The sequence below is a fragment of the Buteo buteo genome, chromosome 27 (assembly GCF_964188355.1).
Source record: "Buteo buteo chromosome 27, bButBut1.hap1.1, whole genome shotgun sequence".
Taxonomy (NCBI): domain Eukaryota; kingdom Metazoa; phylum Chordata; class Aves; order Accipitriformes; family Accipitridae; genus Buteo; species Buteo buteo.
In genome coordinates, this window is record NC_134197.1 from 1,812,381 (window position 1) to 1,832,949 (window position 20,569).

Below are 20,569 nucleotides of genomic sequence, written 5' to 3' on the forward strand. Positions count from 1 at the left end.
CTAATACCAGCTCTGCAGGTCACAGGACACACCCACAAAAAATCGGTCCACTTTGTCATTTCTGGGACAGATGGCAGCCCTTGACTCAGCAGACAGGACTCCAGGAATGTTTACTAAGCAGAGTGACGTGCTGCTCATCTGGTGACACACATGATGATGTGGCAGAACAAACACCTCATGCCAAGATCTTGGGGTTTCTTGAGACTTTTTGGGTGGATCTAGAAGCAGAACTTCCGTGTTTGACAGGGATCTGCTCTGGTTTTTCACATGCAGGAAGTGACCCCACTTTGGTCATTTAGTGGGAATATGGGAGAAAAAAAGTGTGGGAGAGCCCAAAGTTTGAAAAACTGTTTCTGCCTCTTCCTCTGTGCTGTCCCCAAACAAGCTTCTACGCTTTTTACTTTACTTCCAGAGGAACATGGCTGCTGAGCCCCGCGTTAAAGCTGTTCTCCGTGCTCCTGTAGCACCCTCTTCTGTTTGAGGCGCTGCAATTCTCACCTCCGAGCCCCTGCAACACACAGGCCTTCAAAACACGAAATCAGCCCTGAGGGAACACACATTTCTTCACCAACCAACCAGGCGTTATCGACGATTAACTCTAGTTCACCTCAACTCGCTCTGAAACCCCGGGCAGCTGTCACACGCTGGGATACTGAATGCATGAATCATGACCTGTAGCACATACACAAAGATTTCTCTAACAGACTGCGCTCTTAACGTACCGACACTAACAAGAGCCCATTTGTGGTACTGTTCTAATGGATGCGATACCCTATTTTCCACAGTGTTTCAAGCACACTTCTTAACGCTTTTTTCCCCAATCGCACCTCATTTACGCAGGCTACCAGGCGCCTGCGTTATAAAATCAGATCAAGAGGCAGAGCTGCAGGTCCGATGCATCCATCGTGGGGCTGTTTGCCTTGAAAAAACCCCCACCTCAATCATCATCCCGCCATGGGTCACCACGTTGCCACATCTGCGGGACACCAACCCCACCGCACACGCTGTGGCCAAAACACCTTGTCCAGGGGGAAGAGCCAGGGCCATGCTGCCTCACAGCCCCCTGTCCGCCGCCGAAGGCCCAGGGCAGCACCCAAGGGTGCCAGGAACAGCCCTGGGGTCCCCAGTCTCCCCACAGCCAGGGGTGCTGGGGCAAAGGCCTGGGGTCCTCCATCTCCCCACAGACAGGGGCTCCAGCTGCCCAGGGGCAGGCCCTGAGGTGACACAGCGCAGACCGCTGCCGCCCGGCCACTACTCGGTCTCTCCCGGGGCCTGTTCAGCCGCCACCGGGCAACGAGTCGCCAAATGGCTCCCGCAGACCGCCTCCGCCTCAGGGAAGACCAGCGAGAGACAGCTAGAGAGGCTCCACCGCGGAGACGCTCCGGGCAGCGCTTCTCCATGGTCGGGGGGGGCCTACGAGAGGAAGGCTAGCGCGGTGGGGGGCGATGGGGCGCTCTGGGCTGCTCCTCTATGGTCGAGCGCTGGAGGACCGCTCCTCTATGGTGGAGCGCTGGAGGACGCGGGGTGACGTCAGGAGGAGTGGCGCTCTAGCGGTCGGTGGGGGGGCGGGGCGTGAGGCGCCGCTCTAGGCGAAGACTCGATGGTCAGCCAGGCCGGCGCCGCGCCGGGGATCAGTGAGGGCGGCTCTCTATGGTCGGAAGGCGGGCGGAGAGTCGCTTCGCCGGGCCGGGCGGCGCTCTAGGCCGCCTCTCGATGGTGCGGGCGGTTGCTAGGCGGTGCGGGGCCTAGGCCGCGGCGGGTCGGCGCCGCCATGGCCGCCTCGGCCTCCGGCTCGGCGGCGGGTCCCCCGGACGGGTCTTGCGTGCTGTGCTGCGGGGAATTAGAAGTGGTAGCGCTGGGCCGTTGCGACCATCCCATCTGCTACCGGTGCTCGGTGCGGATGCGGGCGCTGTGCGGCGTGCGGTACTGCGCGGTGTGCCGGGAGGAGCTGGGCCAGGTGAGGCCGGGACCGGTTCCCTCGCAGCCGGCGGGGCCGGGCCTCTTCCCCCCCCCCCTCACAACCACCATCACCACCACCACCCCCGGCCCACAACCTCGCCCGGGGCTGGGCTCGGGCCGGCTGCCGTGGGGGAGCAGGTCGCGGGGTGGGAGGGGAAGGCCGCGGGGTGGGCCGGGGCAGGAGCCGGGCCACGGAGCAACTCGTGAAATCTGCTGAGTGGAGCTGTGGGGGGTGGGGGAAACTGTCCCCCAGCCGGGAGCTTTCCGGGTTTATCTGCCGTCTGCTTCGCTCCCAGAGGTGTGGCTGACGTCCAGAGGAGAAGGGAGGCGTGTTGGAAAGAAAATAGGAAGAAAATGGGATTTAAAGGGAATGGGGTTTTGTTTTTTAAATCAGCGGGGCTTGCTCTGCGGAGTCGGTATTACGTGGTCTCGGATGACCTTATCGTCCTGCCGAATTCCTGACTTGGTTTTAAGCTTGTGGGAGAGCATACTTTGTATTCTTCCAGGGCTTGCTCACGCCTTGCGTTACAGCACACCATGCTGCGTTTGCCTCCGGTTCCGGTGAGCGTGAGCTGTCCCTTGGGCGTACGCTTAAAAAATAATTTCCCCTCGGTTATAATTTTTCTGATAGACTTCTGTTTTCCTCACGCTCTGCTGGTGCGATAGTGCAGGGCCCTGTTGCGGGGTTCGGGGGAAGTCGCTCTGATGCTGTGGCTCGGCTGTGCGGAGGGAGCTGAGGATTCGGTGGAGCAGTGAGCCGCGTGAAGAAAAGTTGTTCAAGGATGTTTGTGAAAACAAATCCTTGTGCGTGAATTTGTTTTTGCAGAACTGATGCAGAGAAAAACAAACCCTTTAAGAAGACGACAATTGATGGTAGCACTGAGTGAAATATACTGAGATGGTTTAGTAAATGAAATAAGATAAATATATTGGGGGAGGGGGCTCTCCCCTTGGCGAAAGGAGAGACCCCCCCCCCCAGCTAAAGTGTTGGCTGCTTGTCATGTTGTTCACATGGTTGGAGGGAGTGAAGATCTTGGGCTGCGTGCTGAAGATGCTCAGACTTTGTGGCAGCCAGGAGGGTCAATGTGGTTTTTAGACAGAGCTTACTGGCACATGAGTAGCTTCTGTGTACAGAAACAAACTCTGTGAAAGTAATTTTATCTCTGGTCATCCTCTGAGGAGCTGCTGCTCCGCTTCTCCTGTCTTAGGAAGAAGCAAGCTGTGATGTTACTCTTCCTCCTTAAACCTGCTTGTCTTAGGGTCACAGGTGGACTGTTAAATCTCGAGAGCTTTTAAGTTTTGTAATATTGCTGTATTATGTGGCCTGAACTTTGGTTCATTCAGCCATCTTTCTCCCTCTTTTATTAACTGTTTAAAATGATCCTTTTATTATAATTAACTGAGAGGTCATTTTTAATGGTTGTCCTCTTTTTTCCCCCTTGTCTTTAAGTGCTGTAATACTGTTCTGTCTGTTCACCCACCTATCCCAAGTAAAGAAAAAAAGATATTGGGGTGCATAAATCACATCAAAACTGCTGCTGAATGAACTGAATGTATATGTAGGACCTAAAACCAGGTCTCTTAATTTGCATAGCGTGTGTGGCATTAGCAGGGGCAAGTACAACACTACCAAATCTCAGCTGGTGTCGTACAGAGTAGCGCAGACTGAACTGGTAAGTGTTGTAGCGTGTCCAAACAAAATGTAACTATGAAGATGAGTGGCAGCACAGGATGTGACGGAGGAGAAAGCAGGATATACTTGTTATGGTAATATGTGCTTTCAGTGATGTATAATTGTTGCAGTGAAGTTAGGAAGGATTACTTGTTGACCTGTGTCGTGGTTTAACTCCAGCCAGCAACTAAGCACCACGCAGCCGCTTACTCGCTTCCCCCCCACCCAGTGGGATGGGGGAGAGAATTCGAAGGAAAAAGGTAAAACTTGTGGGTTGAGATAAGAGCAGTTTAATAGAACAGAAAGGAAGAAACTAATAATCATAATAATAACAATAAAATGACAATAATAATAAAAGGATTGGAATATACAAAACAAGTAATGCACAGTGCAATTGCTCGCTACTTGCTGACTGATGCCTAGTTAGTTCTCGAGCAGCCATCCCCCCAGGCCAGTTCCCCCCAGCTTATATACTGGACATGAAGTCACACAGTGTGGCATGTCCCTGTTGGCCGGTTTGGGTCAGCTGTCCTGGCTGTGTCCCCTCCCAAATTCTTGTGCCCCTCCAGCCTTCTTGCTGGCTGGGCATGAGAAGCTGAAAAATCCTTGACTTAGTCTAAACATTACTTGGCAGCAACTGAAAACATCAGTGTGTTATCAACATTCTTCTCATTCTGAATCCAAGGCACTATACCAGCTACGAGAAAGAAAATTAACTCTATCCCAGCCGAAAACAGGACAAGCTGTAAACTAATCCTGACATATACTTGGATCAGGCTCAGCGGATCAGTCAGTGTTCTTGTTATATATGTGTGTGCGATTGTTGTTGGAACTGCTGTAGGAAATTGTGTTGGACTTGTGTGAAAAATCCTGCTTTTCAGCAATCCATTCCTCTCTTCTAAAACTCACTTTGGGCTGAAATGAAATGTCAGTACAATTTCACTGAAAAGAAATTTTTTAAATAATTGGAGTTAGACATAGTTGTCATTTACGCAACAAACTTAATTTATGTTCTCTTTATTTTAAGTTTGATATTTCAGAAAGTTGGGTGTATTTTTTATTTTGGTTAATTTAAAAGTAGCCCAACTGTAAAGAAAGCTTTAAAAAAAATCCACAAAACCAGACTCAAAAGACTTGTTCCGTGGTATTTCACCCCAACAAGGGTAGAGGAGTGATTTAACAAGACTAAACAATGTGCATATTATATAATTGAATGCTTATATTAAGGTTTTAAGTATTTCTGGGTTTACATGGCTACTGTAAGAACTGAAAGATGACTCTTGTGTTTGTGTCTCAGCCTTTCTGAGCTGGTGCAGGTAACTCCAGCTGTTTCATAAATGTTGCTGCTACCCCAGCACTTCCCAGACTGGGAATGTGTGCTGGAGCAGACCAGTGGTAGGCTGCTTCTGAAGAAGAATGTAATATTTTAAATGGCTGCAGTGTGAGACCCAGGCTGCTTGGAGGTCAGTGGGAGCAATTGTGAGCAAGCAGGTTCGCTTAGAAGGGGTAGGTGGTACAAATAATTTGGGAAGTAATGTAGCATTTATTTCTCACTTTCCTGATAGTTAAGAAAAGAAGAAACCGTGGTTTCCCAGTCTGACTCTGAGTAGTGTCACTTTTCACTTGCAGACTGTAGGTTTCTGTGTGATCTCCTAACAGGAGGTAGGAGGGAGCTGAGTGCAGGGCTCTTGACAGACATTCGCTGCAGAAGGGGTTGAATTGGTTGAAGTTATTTACTCTTAGCGCAGCTGTGGTAGCAAAACATACTGTGAAAGAGTTTCCTAATCTAGTTCAAAATCCAAAGACCAGGCTAGTCCAATCCACCTTCGTCTAAGCTGGCTCACTTGCTGGAAGTTGATAAGGAGCACTCACAGTGGCTTTGCACCACAGTTTGGGGGGGTGGTGATGAGCAGCTGGGACTGACACAAAGCTCTGCAAGTGTTGTCCAAGCTTCAGGCTGTGGCGAGTTCCCTCACAAAGTTTGTGATGAGGAATTTATCTGGAGCCTGAGTGTGCTCTCTCTGATTCTTGTGTTGCCTGCAGGTTGTCTTTGGACGGAAGCTTACGTCTTTCTCAACAATAGCGCTTAACCAGTTGCAGCATGAGAAAAAATATGACATTTATTTTACGGATGGAGATGTTTATGCACTGTACAGGTAAGTACTGAAATCCTTTCTGTAACATATCCCTAAAGTAGCATGTTCTTATCTGCGTTACGTGGCAGGAAATGCATGCTTTAGTAGAACAGTGGTTTTGTTTCATGGGAATAGAGTGGCTGCTGTGCTGTGTACATTAGTCACCGTGCAGTGCAGGTGGTTTTGCTAGGACGAGAGGCTGGAGCCGCACAGTTGGCGTGAATGCTCAGTACCACAGTCAGCAAAGGGAGCAACTCCTCAAGGCTGGAGTGTTAGATTCACTGATGCATAATACAGGAGAGTCGCTCTGTCAATAAAAGTTGCTTTTTACTTCTTTAGCAACAGGAAACTTGCTGAAACGCTTTTCATTCCTTGCATGGCTGCTGTGGAAATTAGTAAAAACTGAATTACTATTATAATTGTATTTGTTGCTGTGCTGTGTAAGGACTAATCAAAACCAGTTGTACCAAACATTGTATGAAGAGAAGAGCAACCTTGTCTGCCTACAAAGATCTTAATTCTAAATGGGAGAGAAAAAGGGTGAAGTAAAAAAACAATGGAGAGCAAAAAAAATGTGGCATCAGCATCATGTTCTAAAAATATTCTTTGTAACGTGCTTAATTGGGAGGCTTTAAGATAATGAAAAGCAGTTAAAAGGAAAGAAGAGTGAAAAAAGATGAAACCATGCAGGCAGTGGTACCTTTTTCTTGGAGAATTGTGCATTATATCCAGCCTGATTTGGGCTAAGAGTCTAGCTTTTCTGATACATTTATAATTTTGCATGACTTCATATTTATGGAACTGGGCAATGGGTTTAGTGAGCAGAATCAGTTGGAAGCATGTTCTGATGAATTATACACCAGGTCTGGGAATTGCTTTTGATGATACAATTTCTGGAGAGTTGCTGAGATTACAGTTCCATGGGCAGCAATCAAGTGCGAGGGAGTGAGGTCTCCCACAGAGACCAGTGCTCTGTCTTCAGCTCTTGTTGGGAATCATTGTGGGGTTTTTGTTTGAGTTTTTCCCCCCTCCTTTTCTGTTACAATTCTTTATCTCTCCCCACTGTATTCTTCAGTTTCTGACAGTAGAAAGTGTAATTAAATTGGGTGTGAATGTTGCATATATCAGCTCAATCCTCAGTAAGCAAGGGGTGTGTTGCATGGACGTGTTACAGTCCACTCAAAATTTTATAGCGGCAGTGTATTACCTACAGTGTGACTGTTCAGCTCTTCTCTTACAGTTGAAGCCTCTGTGTAATTTGCTTCTGTTCTGTTCCTGACATATGACAAAGTATTCTTGGAATAAGCAGGACGCCAACCTTATTACAAAATTGCTGGGAGAGCTATAAAAATGCAGCCTTCTGCCACTGACAGAACATTTGTTTTTCGATAAAGGTATTAGGCAGCTGAGAGGGAATCAACTAATTTTTAGGAAATCTTTCTTGTCCCTTAGGAAGCTGCTGCAGCATGAATGCTCTTTGTGTCCAGATGTGAAGCCATTCAACACCTTTGCAGATCTGGAACAGCACATGAGGAAGCAGCATGAACTCTTTTGTTGCAAACTCTGTGTTAAACACTTAAAGGTGAGCTAGTTCTATGTTTTAACGTCTGGGAAGGAGAGGTGCTCCCTTATATGACCTGTAAGAATACTTGGGGAGGTGGGAAGAAGGGAGTGGCTGAACAGCACCTATTTATTTTTTTAAGTTTCCTCTGTCTGTCTGCCTGCAGTGAGGCCAGTTGCTTTAAGTCTGTCTTCCATAAACTCATTAATGAAGAAGGCCTAGAGGTTCTCAGTGGTTTATATTTTAAATTAAACCCAACCATATTAATAACCTTCTGATGTTAGCTCCTCTGCCACAATGTGTGTAAACACCAAACCCTAACTGTCTGATAGAAAGTTAATCCTGAGTTGTGGGCAGACTTTGTTACAACAGTACCAGTAGATTTGATGTCTGTTAAGACTTACACATGTATGACGTTATGAGCTAAAACTGTAACTTAAGAAAATATTTGGTGTCAGTTCAGAAAGCAAAACACATCATGGAGTGATGGATTTATTTCTCAGATCAGCGTCAACGTAGCATTTACAGTTGGATCATGTACAGGATGAGAATCCATCTTGCTGGTTTAATGAAATATAATTGTATTTCATTATCTTGTTTATTTGTTCAGAGCAAATTTCCTGTATCTTGTTGACTTGATTGGAAAATGAAACTCACTGTTGCCTGCAGTTGAGGTCCACTGTGTTTGATGTACACACATAGAACGTGACCAGAGGCTGTTTTAAAATGTATTTTACAAGCTGCTAAAGATAAAACAGTTACTGGAAAGCTGAGTTGTCTGTGTCTGAAAAGGTGATGTGTATTGAGCCTTAAAACTACTCATCTTACCAGCACCATCATCATCCTTTCTTATTTTTTTTTAATCCCACCCAAATTTCATGTAGAAGGGCTGGTGTTATGTCAGTTAGGCAATGCTTTTTCACAGTCTGAAAGTCAGAATTCCACCTTTCACTGGAGCTAGAGTGGTTTTTGTATTTGTGAGTTACGTGTTCGTCAAAATTGGCAGCTACTGTTAAATGAATTCTAGGACCTCTGTGTCTAATAGTTGTCAGCATTCCTTATTGTTGTAGGAGGGAATTTAATGCATGAACGCACATTTTTAGGAGTCATTACACATGGTTTTGTATGTGTGTTTGTTTTCTCTGAAACCAATTAAATATCAAATCGGAGAAGTGCATTTATCCTGTGGTGCCACAGTTAGTTTATGCCAAATGAACTGGAGTTTACTGCTGAAGGGGACAGGATCCAGAAGTGATCAGGTTGACCTGAATGAATGTTGATATGTGGAGGGGGGTTGCAGGGTTAGCTTTTGGTGAACTGATTTGACTCTTTCCTGTGGTCGTGCAATCACTAAAGCTAATTCAAGGGAAGTGGTCAGGGGAGGGCAGGACTGCTGCTTTCAGTTGCAGTGTCCTTTGAGCTCTGGTGAAGAGGTGTTTCCATGGTCAGCTTAAGTAGCCAGCACTGAGGGAACTTGTTTGTTATTCTTTGTGAATTCTCTGGGAGAGACAATATTAGAGCTTACTGGCTTTTAATTTCAGAATATTGCAAGGTTGGGGTTTTTTTTCAGAAAAAAGTTCCATATTATTAGTACCCACCGAAAAGAAGTTCTTAAACTTGCAGAAGCTTCAGTCCGTCAACCCTAGCTAAGCCAAATGAACCTTTTCCCAGAACAAGTTAACAGTCCTTATCTAGGCGAGAAATAAAGGATATTCTGTTCTCAAGGCTGTGTTGATCTTTTTGGCATCTTCAGAACCCTTACTACCAAAATAGCTTGTGTGTTAGTAGGGACAGAAGATTGGCTTATAATACAAAATTTGTTAACTGAACTGTATCCTTTGTATGTAGCTATCTTGGGGTGGTTGTGATCTGAGGAAAGTAAACCAGCTCACTTCTGGTTTACAGGTTTTTTTAGTTTGAGTATGCAAAATAATGTATGTTCATAAATACATATTTAGGATTTTTTCCCCAGCAGAGATTATAATTTAAAGTTTGTTGCTTTATGTTAATACACCAAAAAAAAGTGAAAGGGAAAAAGGTGAATTATATCTGTTTCCAATGTTCAAACTCAGTGGAATGCAAGTTAGACTTAATTTGGATCTATTGCTTGAATTTTGTTTCCTATTCACTGAAAATTTTAGGTGTTGGTTGTCAGATTGCATTTTTCTGAAGCAAATCTTTCACTCCTACAAATTAACAAGTTGTGCGCAACCCGGCTTATTCCATTTTGTTCTCTGTTCACAAGAAGTAATACATATATATATATTTCTTCAGATTTTTACTTATGAACGGAAATGGTATTCTCGTAAAGACCTCGCCCGTCATCGAATCCATGGAGATCCAGATGACACCTCTCATCGTGGGCATCCCCTGTGTAAATTTTGTGACGAGCGTTATTTGGATAATGATGAGTTACTGAAACACCTAAGACGAGATCATTATTTTTGTCATTTCTGTGACTCTGATGGTGCTCAGGAATACTACAGGTTTGTGCAAGCAGTTTATTCGTCTTTCGGTAGCTTAAATCTTGAGGAAAAATTGCTTGGGTCTGCTTTGAATTTTGGGGAAAGTAGAGCTTGAAGACAGAGGGCAAGAATGTGAGCAGGTTGGCTGCAGTCTCTTTTGTTCCTCAAACCAATACCCAAAGTAATGACTTTTTGTGTAGTTCATGTTTTAAAGTTTTCCTCATTAATTTTAAACATCAAAAGTTACATTTTGCAGCATGACAGCAGATGTCTGCAGCTGTCTGGTGTGTTAACTCTAATGCTCCAAAGTTCATGTGCAAAGCAGATAGAAGTAAATTTTCTTTTCTGAAATACATGCCTTGGGTACAGCTGAATGTGATGATTATCAGCCAGTAGGTTTAGTTTAACATCTGGGATCATGCATTAAGGTCTATGTTGACTGTATGCAAGTGGTTTCAGCTGGAAAGCTTACCTGGGGATAAAGAAAGAACCAACTGCCTAGGCTTGTCTTCGTCTTGTAAGACTAGCCATATACCATTAGAAAAAATATGTTGGGAAGGTTGCAGCTCAGCTTCTTTTCTCTTTCCAGTGATTATGAATACCTTCGTGAACACTTCCGCGAAAAGCACTTCCTTTGTGAAGAGGGACGGTGCAGCACAGAACAGTTTACCCACGCTTTCCGCACAGAAATAGATTATAAAGCGCACAAAACAGCCTGCCACAGCAAGAACAGGGCAGAGGCCAGGCAGAACCGACAGATAGACCTTCAGTTCAACTATGCTCCTAGGCACCAGAGGAGGAGTGAGGGTAAGCGTGGTTGGGGGATGAGGTGGACAGAAACATATTCGGTTTTACTGCTTTGAGGGTTTTCAAGAACATCTGGTGAACATTTCCATCAGGCAAGCCCTGGAACAGGACCCTGGGAGGTTGTAGAATTTGTCCTTGAAGATCACCAAAACTTGACCAGACAGGGCCTTGGGCACCCTTGTGTAGTTTCAGAGCTGGCCTTGCTTTGAGTGAGGGGATGGAGCAGATGACATCCAGAAGTCTCTTCCTACCTGAATTTTTTTAAACAATTTTTTTCACCATGTGTGGATTTAATGATGGTAACGCAATTTTAGGAAAATTGCTGATTTTCTTCTCCAGTTTGTCATTACATGAATGACACATATTACAGTTAATACCAAGTAGTGATGAAGATGGAGCATGAGACCAGAGTAGCATATCCACTTAGAAGTGCAGAGATCGACATACATAAGAACTTTTCTTCTGTGTGGAACTGTATGTAGAGAGATCTCTGCACAAAACCAAAATTATTCAAAACTCACATCACAGGTTACAATACATGGAATCCATATACTGCAAAATATATTTTAATGTAGCAGTCCTGAAGGTTATATAGACTACTTAATCATCAGAAAGAAGTCAAGATAGGTTTGTTTGTACCAGTATATTTTCGCTTTTTTCAGGCAAAGTGTGATGCCTGGATTAGAGAAATAACTTTGAGAGTGATCAACCATCCCTCCTGTTTAGGTGTTATAGGTGGAGAGGACTATGAAGAAGTTGACAGGTATAACAGGCAAGGGAGGTCAGGCAGATTGGGCGGCCGAGGAAGTCAGCAAAACAGAAGAGGCAGCTGGAGATACAAGAGGTGAGTAGCACAACATTTTGTGGCTTTTTATTGCTGCTTAGTGTTGTTTTTTACTTACCAATTAACAATGTTTTGGTGGACCAGTAGGAAGGAAGTGGGTACAAAATTTGGGAGCCTCCATAGTGAATCCTTGAGAGTAGAACTAGCTTTCAGTCTAAGCCTGTGTGCTGACTACATGCTTGGTCAAAGTGACATTATTTTGTGCGAAGTTGTCGTGGTTTAACCCCAGCTAGCAACTAAGCACCATGCAGCCGCTCACTCGCTCCCCACCCCTTCCAGTGGGATGGGGGAGAGAATTCAAAGGAAAAAGGTAAAACTCGTGGGTTGAGATAAGAACAGTTTAATAGAACAGAAAGGATGAAACTAATAATGATAATAATAATAAAATGGCAATAATAATAAAAGGATTGGAATATACAAAACAGGTGATGTGCAATGCTATTGCTCACCACTTGCTGACTGATGCCCAGTTAGTTCCTGAACAGCAATCCACCCCCCAGGCCAACTCACCCCAGTTTATATACTGGGCGTGACATCACACGGTATGGAATACCCCTTTGGCCAGTTTGGTCAGCTGTCCTGGCTGCGTCCCCTCCCAACTTCTTGTGCCCCTCCAGCCTTCTTGCTGGCTGGGCATGAGAAGCTGAAAAATCCTTGACTTAGTCTAAACACTACTCAGCAACAACTGAAAACATCAGCGTTACCAACTTTGTTCTCATACTGAACCCAAGACATAACAGTATACCAGCTATGAGAAAGAAAATTAACTCTGTGCCAGCCAAAACCAGGACAGAAGTTTCAGCTCTCTGGAGTTGACACAGGAAGCAAACAATGTGATCTTCAACTTGTGGGTTAAATACTCAGAATCCTAAAGTAATTTCAGCAACTGTTTTTATGCTAACTTTTCTAAATAGGATTTTCTGAAGTAAGTGACAAGTGTTTGCAGGTTTAATGGACTTTTTGGTCTGGGTAATCATGAAGTTCCTATTCTAAGGACCATGCTTTTCATTGAACTAACAGATCTCTGTGTGGCCAGACTGAGTGCTTTGGAAAAAGAAGAGGGTTAAGTATTGAAATGAAATTTTGCATTTATATGTCTCTTCATCCACACAAGACCTGAGCGCTTTATACATACTGCACATCTATTTTTCTTCTTTTTCTCGCTGGACGGTCAGCTGGTTCATTACTGGTGATTTCACTGGGGGAAAAAGTCCATCTCTAAACACTTATGTGTTGGTGTCGCATGTGGATCGTGCATGTGTTAAGAGTTCATGACAAACCATGTTTCAATGAATTACTGTGGCCTACAAATATGATTTCATATGTTTGAAAATGAATGGGAGAGACAGGTGTCCCCATGCATCATTGGTACTGTCTCTCCCAGTTCACCCCAGTTTCTTCTGGCCTGGATTGTTACTACCACATGTAGAATTTGCAAATCCAGGGGGTGAATGTTGCCTGTCTCACCAGCCGGCGCCAGGGCCTATTGGAGTGGTGGGTTTGTTTTAGCCTTCTCAGCAGTTGGCAGCACAAGATCAGGGACAGTCATCGGAGCTGACACCAGAGAGGTGAGAGCTGGAGTGAGACAAAGCTCCTCGGTAATCTTTACTGTTTGACCAAGAAAATCTGCCTTGTCCTGTAGGGAGGAAGAAGACAGAGATGTTGCAGCAGCAGTCAGGGCGTCTGTAGCAGCTAAACGCCAAGAGGAGAAAAAACGGGTAGAAGACAAAGAGGACAGCAGCAGTAGAGGTAAAAAGGAGGACCTGAGGGATTCTGAAGTGCTCAGCTCCAAATGTGTGCCAAAGTCTTCAAACGATGCTACAGGTTAGTGTTGAACACATTCTGCAGCTGCAGGGAGGCATGATGGGTCTGGAGATCAGCCTGGCAAAAGTGGGAATCACCATGCATTGTTCTCAAAAGCTGGCAGATGTGGATAGAGCTATGCAGAATCTTAATCCAGCAACACAGATTTGTGTGTCCGAGTAGGCTGGGATTCCTGCAGCAGGCTACATGTGTAATGGAGCGGGGTAGAAATATCAAATGCAGTTAACGTACAACAGTGTGTGATGTTCCATCCAAATTAATATAATCTAAGAATGTGCCGTTTCCTACGCTAGCATGCAAGAACTGATTTATTGTGATGCTTGAGTTGAGTTTCCCCTTTTTTGAGAACAAGTTATTCCCAGTAAAAGTTTGCAACTGGTGAAAGCAAACCTTTAACTGTTTTGACCCAGGTCCAGTTTGGGACAAATAAATGCGATACAGTGGTGTTTTGATATTACTGTTGCTCCAAATCCATTTTCCACTGTTGTATTGTTCCTTCAACAGGATTTTCACTTAAAGATTATATGCTTTCATTATGAACTGAGAGCTGCTGAGAGCTCTGTTTGCTTAATGGGTACAGCTCAGTTGGGGATGACAGGCAAGGTTATCTCCCCCAGCTGCCTGCCCAGCTTTTGCTGCATGTGTGTCAAAGCTGTTATCAATCTGTCCCTGAACTGCTGCAGTCCACAGCACAGGATTTGGATTTTCAGGCAAATCTAAATTGGGAATGAGTTATGTTTCAATGTAAAATGACTGCCCAGGAACTAATTGCTGAGCAGCTTGGGCATCTGTGCAGCAGAGGGGTGATGGACTGCTCAGAGGAGCAGCTTTCGAAATGGAGCATTGGCATACATCAGGTGGAGCACTGAGGCTCTGATGAACATTCCGACCCTGTGCAGGCAGTTGAGTGCTAAACTCTGGTGGAAGCACGGAGCAGACAGCTGAGGGCATTGGCGTCTCAGTCTCCAGAGGCTTCCCTCACAAAGTACTTATCGACCAATGTTTTGCTCATGTTGAGTATTATGAATTTCCCATATACCGGCTGCAGCCGGTATACAATGACATAATGGTGAATGCAGTTAATTGAAGGAAATAGTGATGCATGAATTTAAATTCTCCTTTTGGAATGTCACAGTTAATGACATCATCAGCTGCTGAAAATAGGACTTGTTAATGCTGCAGTCATGTTCATTGATAGCTTTCACTCTGAAATTAATGGATTTTAGTTGAAAACATTTCTTTGCTCTTTTTGTCAATGCTCCAAAAGAAGCAGCTGCTAATGGTGCTTTAAGCCAAGATGACTTTCCAGCAATTGGTTCAGCAGCGGGACCTCTACAAGGGTAAGTTTCTGCAAGGCTGCAGCAATGAGAAAGCAGATTTAGAAACTTACTTATGTTCTGCATTTCTGGAGAAAATAATTTTACAGATCACTTAAACTACACATGCTTCCTCCCTGCCCTGGTCCCCTTCCACCTCCAGCTGTTTCTGTGCTAGTCACCTGCATGAACAGCACCGGTTGTTGCTACAGTTCATGGCTTGATCTTTTGGTGGTGCAATTTCAGGGACATTCTCAATATTCTCCATTCCAGCCATTTTTAACTTGATAGCATATCTCGAAGGAGCTATATACTGTGAGTTTTAAAATTCATCATCTCCTGAAATTGATGATGATTAGAATAGTGTCTTTGCAAGATGTGGCAGCTTGAATGCACCTGTGTGTACAGCTCTGGTCAAGGTGAGGTGTACTAAGACAGTACTGATAACACAGCAAGGCTAGTGTAGCTTCTTTGAGGAGACTCATTCCAGACACAGTTTACGAGCCTGAGTGCACTTGCATCCCGTTAACAGTTGGGTCAGTTGTGCCACCCTAAGTGATAGTTTGGGGAAGACTGCAGACAGGTGCGGAGCTTGTTCGGCCTGTTGGGAGTTGTGCTGCCTCTGCAGCACTGTTGTAATGGGGTTTACTTTTCCTTTTCTTACAGCTCTGCCCAGCTAGCAGCAGTTAAGCTTAAAGAAGAAGATTTCCCAAGCTTGTCATCCTCTGCAGCACCCACCATCTCTTCTGGGATGTCTTTGACATATACGGCGACTGCAAAGAAAACAGCTTTTCAAGAGGAGGATTTTCCAGCTCTGGTGTCCAAAATGAGGCCTAACAATAAAACAGTAACTAACATCACATCTGCATGGAACAATGGTTCCAGTAAAAATGTAGTCAAAGCCATTAGCAACCCCTGTGTAAACCAGATAGCCAAAAAACCATCCTCCTTGAATAGCACTAAAGGAAGTAAGAAGAGCAATAAACTCTCTCAGTCAGATGATGAAGACAACAGTAGTGGCTTGACAACCCAGGAGATCAGAAGCACACCAACAATGTTTGACGTATCGTCCTTGCTGGCAGCTTCTACCTCACAAACTTTTACGAAAGTGAGCAAGAAAAAGAAGATGGGGATTGAGAAGCAGAGACCATCGTCCCCACACCTGTTACAGGAGACATCATTTCCCAGGTCATTGACTGAAAAGCTGCCAGAAGCAGAGCAGACTTCAAATGCATCTTCTGCTCTTCACACCCCTGACAGATCCGCAGCTGTCATGAATGGTCATTTGGAAAAATCATTAGCGATCTGTAGTACACCCAAAGAGCCCCCTGGCCTTAAAAAGCCCACAGTGACTAACAAATGCCCTTTACCTCAGGAAGACTTCCCAGCTCTTGGGAGCTCAGGATCAGCTAGAATGCCCCCACCACCAGGTAAGTACTGCAGGGCACGGCCAGCATTGCTTGGAGGTAGCTTAGAGAAACGTGGCGCATGGATGAGATGTATAAACTGCTCCTTCTGGCTGTCATGTGAGGAGCAGATTTGCCACCAGGTGCTAGGTTAGGCTTTGAAGTTTAAAAAGGCAGTCTGGGTGACATAGATGGGCTTGAAAGTCCTTGGTGAATCGCAGTTGAAGCGGTGGCAATGTTGGGATACCTCTGCTCCATGCAGCTGCAGGTGTCTGCTCTCTGGGGGTGGCTCACAGATGAGCAGCCCAGTCTTTACCTGTCACTGCTTTTCTGGTGAGTCATAGCTGACACATATCTGTCCTTTTGTGCTTTAAGATCTTGTTTGGAAGCCCCTGTGGGCAAAAGAAATCTCTCTTTAGCTGTGACCTGTGCCTGCTGGTACTTGCCAAGCAGGTTGGCTTGCTTGGTCACTTTCAATCTGTGTTTGCAGAGGTTTAATGCCCTTGCTTTTAGTGGTGCCATAGTCTTGTAAAACTGGAGTAACAGCAACAAATGCAACTTACAGTGGTTTTAATGAAAGTAGCATCACATCAGGAGACGCTTGCATAGCTGTTTTTGTTCTGTGCTGCTCTGCCTAGTGTTGTGGCTTCTGGAGTAATTTCTGTTCACTTCAATAATGTAAAAGTGTTTTTCATCATGAGTTTGAGTGTGTTTTTAAAATTATTTTCTACTGAAAAAGTAAATTAATAATTAAAGCATTTTCTCTGTAGAGTAACATCAGCCACTATGAAGTGCTCCTTGACCTGACTGTTAAGGCAACAGATTTCCACCTCTCTAATTTTTAGGCATTTTCCAATACAGTGATGTCTGCACTGCTGACTCTTACTTCTTAGTGCTTCTGGAGAGTATGTTAGACCACTGGTGTTTATTTTAGATGGTGGTATGTGGGTGCCACAGATAAGTGCTCTAAATTCCTGCCTGTTCTCTGCTTTTATTTAGGCTTTAATACTGTGGTGCTATTAAAGAGTCCTCCTCCACCTCCGGGACTGTCGGTGCCTGTTAGTAAACCCCCTCCAGGTTTTGCTGTTATTCCATCCACCAAGATCTCTGAACCTGTCACTACATCTTTGAAAGAGTAAGTAAAAGTTCTCTGAGTTAGAGAAACTTTACACATTACATCTCAGTTATGTCATATGGGCTTTAAACAACAGGAAATACTCTGAAGGGATTATTCTAAACAGGTGCTGCCGCAGAGGCCAGCCACGTAATGATTCCCGTTGGGGAGTCCCGTGGCCGTTGTGGGCTGGATTCAGGAGAGCTGTGTAAAAGAAAGCACAAGTGTTGCGTGGATTCAAGTCTGAAGAAATTAAAACCTGCGCCGTGTGGCAGCTCAGACTTTTTTGTCTTTTTTAGATTTATTTGGTAATCTGCAGCTTCAACATATATCTTAACCTTTCCATTGATTCTGTCTGAGTCGCAGAAGCAACGTGCTGAAGCATGTTTTCCTTGGTGACCTCTGAATGGCTTCACTGCTCTGATCTTTCCAGTAGCTGGTGTCTGGATGGGGCCCTTCTGGGCTGGAGAGATGAGTTTACAGGAAAAGGGGAGGGGAAAATTTGTGAAAGTTTAATACAGACATCTGTATTAATCTGTTCAGTTTTATTTGTGTTGTGGTCTTTGTTGCTGACATCTTTTTAGTAAACCTGGCTTACAAAATGGCTAGTCAAGACTGTGTTAAACTTGATTTTAAATATTCTGTCTAGGTAAAGCTGGAATCTGATACCATAGTCCCACAGGATACATTTCGTCATCCTCTCAAGATAGCTATATGCTGCTTATAGTAATTGCACAGGTAGTTGAGTGGAGGAAGGGAGTGCTTCCTATAGAAGAGAACAGCCATACAATGTATCTCCTGCAGCATCTTTGTGTAACACAAAGCAATGTCAAAGTCACGTCTTTTTTCAAATGCAGGCCAAAATCCTGTCACGGATCATACTTGATACCTGAAAACTTTCAGCAAAGGAACATTCAGCTAATACAATCTATTAAAGAATTTCTTCAAAGTGATGAGTCCAAGTTCAATAAATTTAAAACTCATTCTGGGCAATTCAGACAGGTGAGTGGGCAAGAACCTTTGGGTTCCTGAAACCTTCCTTTCTGGGAGAAAGTGAATCCCAGTGAGATTTTTTTATTTATATATTTTTTGCTAATTATTCCCATTCTCTTTTCACTGAAGGGTCTGATTTCTGCAGCACAGTATTACAAAAGTTGCCGAGAACTGCTTGGAGATAACTTCAAGAAAATTTTTAACGAGTTGTTGGTGTTGTTGCCGGACACCGTTAAGCAACAAGAACTGCTTTCTGCTCACAACGATTTCAGAATCAAAGAAAAACAAAGCTCAAACAAATCCAAAAAGAACAAAAAGAACGTTTGGCAGACGGACTCCAACTCTGATCTCGACTGCTGTATCTGCCCAACATGTAAGCAAGTACTAACTCAGCAGGACGTTGTCACCCATAAAGCTTTGCATATTGAGGATGAGGAGTTCCCTTCCTTACAAGCAATCAGCAGAATCATCAGTTAGCTTTCCTGAAGACCAATAAAACAGTCTGTCTGTCTATGAATATGCACTTTTTGGAATGAGGTTTGGCAGTGTAGTGTGGCTGAGGGCCAGTGCCAGTTGAGTAGTCATATGCGGGTGACTGTTAGAGAGCCCTCTCAGTGCTGTTCATAAATACTGTGCAAAGGGATCACTGGACTGCGCCGTAGCTAATTAACATCCAAAGTCTGAGCTTCCAAAACGCCTGAGTAGAATTAGGCTGAAATCGCAGGGTGGGCAGGCAGGGGGCCACCTTTCTCCTGTAACATGCAATAGCTGAGAAAATACTTTCTGATCTGAAGACTGACAGGGGACACAATAGGGGAATAAGCATCTGGTTTGGGTTTTTTCTTTCTTTTTTGGGGGGTGGGGGAAGATTATGAATCACTGAAACAAATGGAAGCAGAAGTGGCTTCCCTCACAATATTCTGATTTTTTGTGTGCTATTTCTGTGACCATGAAGATCACAGTAGCCAGGGGTACAAAGGTGCAGAAAAGGAAAAGATGCTACTCACTGGTGAGTAAGACCATTACAGCTGTGTGTCTGTAAACATGGGTTGCTCATACAGCAAAGAAAATTCCTGTCTGAAAACGGAATTAGTTCTACTACTTGAAGAATTGGACTGATCTGTGCGATTAGTTGAACATGAGATTTGAAGTTGCCTCTGACCTTTTATGTAACATGTTCTTTAAAGAAACTTATTTTGTAGCACTGCATGTAGAATAATAACATTAAGGCTTTACTTTCTGTAAAGCACACTTCACAGTAATTTTATTTAATGACTGCCATGTTTCTAATTTCTTGGATGTATTAACGGTGGTAGCTCCAGACAACAGCAAATGGGGACATTAAATGCTGCTGATCACTGACCATGTTTATCTGCAGTGCCTTTAAGTGCATTTATCTGTTTACAGTGGTCTGCACTAACAAGAATAATTTGTTCAGACTGTACGGAGCGTTTACATCCTGCACCTCCCTTGGTGATACCAGTCTGAAGTAGCTTTGCTTATGTTGCTTGGCATCTCTAAATTCCACCTCTCAGAGACAAGAGGGGAATCTATTCGTCGTTTGAAGTAACTCCTCCAGCAGCAGCTGTGACGTGATGGAGTGACAAGAGTCCTCCCTGCAGTGCACTTTCATGGCTGTAATTCAGTGTCTGATTCTCTCCCATCCTGGCAGACCAGGTTTAGTTATTTTTAACGTGTAGGAAAATTAGTTGAAATTAATTTATGTAATTTTTAGTGACAAAACACTGCTTTTATATAAGCATCATTTCTATGATGAAATTGAGCTCAGAGTATCACTGAAGAGCTAGTCCTGGCTACAGAAAGTTTTCCTTGCCTTACACTTTTTATTTTTGCTTGCTGTCAGGCTGCAAAGTGCTTTTGGTTCCTTTTCTGACTAATTAAGACTGTTTTGAATACCTGAATGTGTTGTATTCAGCACAGGGGCCAGGCTGCACGCCCTGAAATGGGGATGGGGATTATTTGGCTGCATGGCTGTTTATAAAATGCATGACTACGTGACAAGTAGTAACGCTTCCGTGTTCCTGCTTCGAGTCGGGTTCCTCTCGAGCAGAGCGGGGTGCAACGCCCGCGACACTACCACGACATGACCGACTGCAGCGGCGCTTCGGTTTGATGCCAGCTGCCCCCAGCACTTCTAGTCAGCAACTGATCTGCGGTGTCAGCTCTTCCCCCTGTCTCTTCCTTTGGTTTGTTAAGTTCAGGGGAAATAAAATGCATATTCTCTGCAGGAGTATCTTAAGTCTTCCCTTGATTCTCAGTTAATTTCTTCTGTGTTAGCAGATACGTAGTTCCCACCGGGCGGGTGCTGCTGTAAGTTTCCTCGAGGTGATCGATCTCTTTGGCCTGATGATGCAGTTTCCTTGTTCCTTGTGCTCACCTGATTAAATAAAGTATTACCAAATTTTTTTCAGGCCGCTTCTATTCATTTTTAACTCTTTATTGAAAATAAGTT

General features: G+C 44.5%; 1 protein-coding gene across 3 annotated transcripts; it reads left to right on the top strand.

The window, feature by feature from the left end:
- The first annotated feature begins 1,711 nt into the window (after nt 1-1,711).
- On the top strand, nt 1,712-20,527 carry ZNF598 (zinc finger protein 598, E3 ubiquitin ligase). Of its 3 annotated transcripts, XM_075058866.1 has the most exons (14): nt 1,713-1,957; nt 5,675-5,787; nt 7,219-7,348; nt 9,602-9,813; nt 10,382-10,599; nt 11,326-11,443; nt 13,086-13,267; nt 14,535-14,607; nt 15,250-16,013; nt 16,989-17,124; nt 17,961-18,105; nt 18,226-18,469; nt 19,052-19,105; nt 20,398-20,527. In XM_075058866.1, exons 1-14 carry the CDS (start codon nt 1,772-1,774, stop codon nt 20,403-20,405), a joined length of 2,583 nt encoding a protein of 860 aa, XP_074914967.1. In that variant the 5' UTR covers nt 1,713-1,771; the 3' UTR covers nt 20,406-20,527. The 3 variants fall into 3 exon arrangements, with proteins under 3 accessions (XP_074914966.1, XP_074914967.1, XP_074914965.1); XM_075058865.1 differs by having other exon boundaries at nt 1,712-1,957; nt 14,538-14,607; nt 18,226-20,527; XM_075058864.1 differs by having other exon boundaries at nt 1,714-1,957; nt 18,226-20,527.
- Nucleotides 20,528-20,569: the final 42 nt, after the last annotated feature.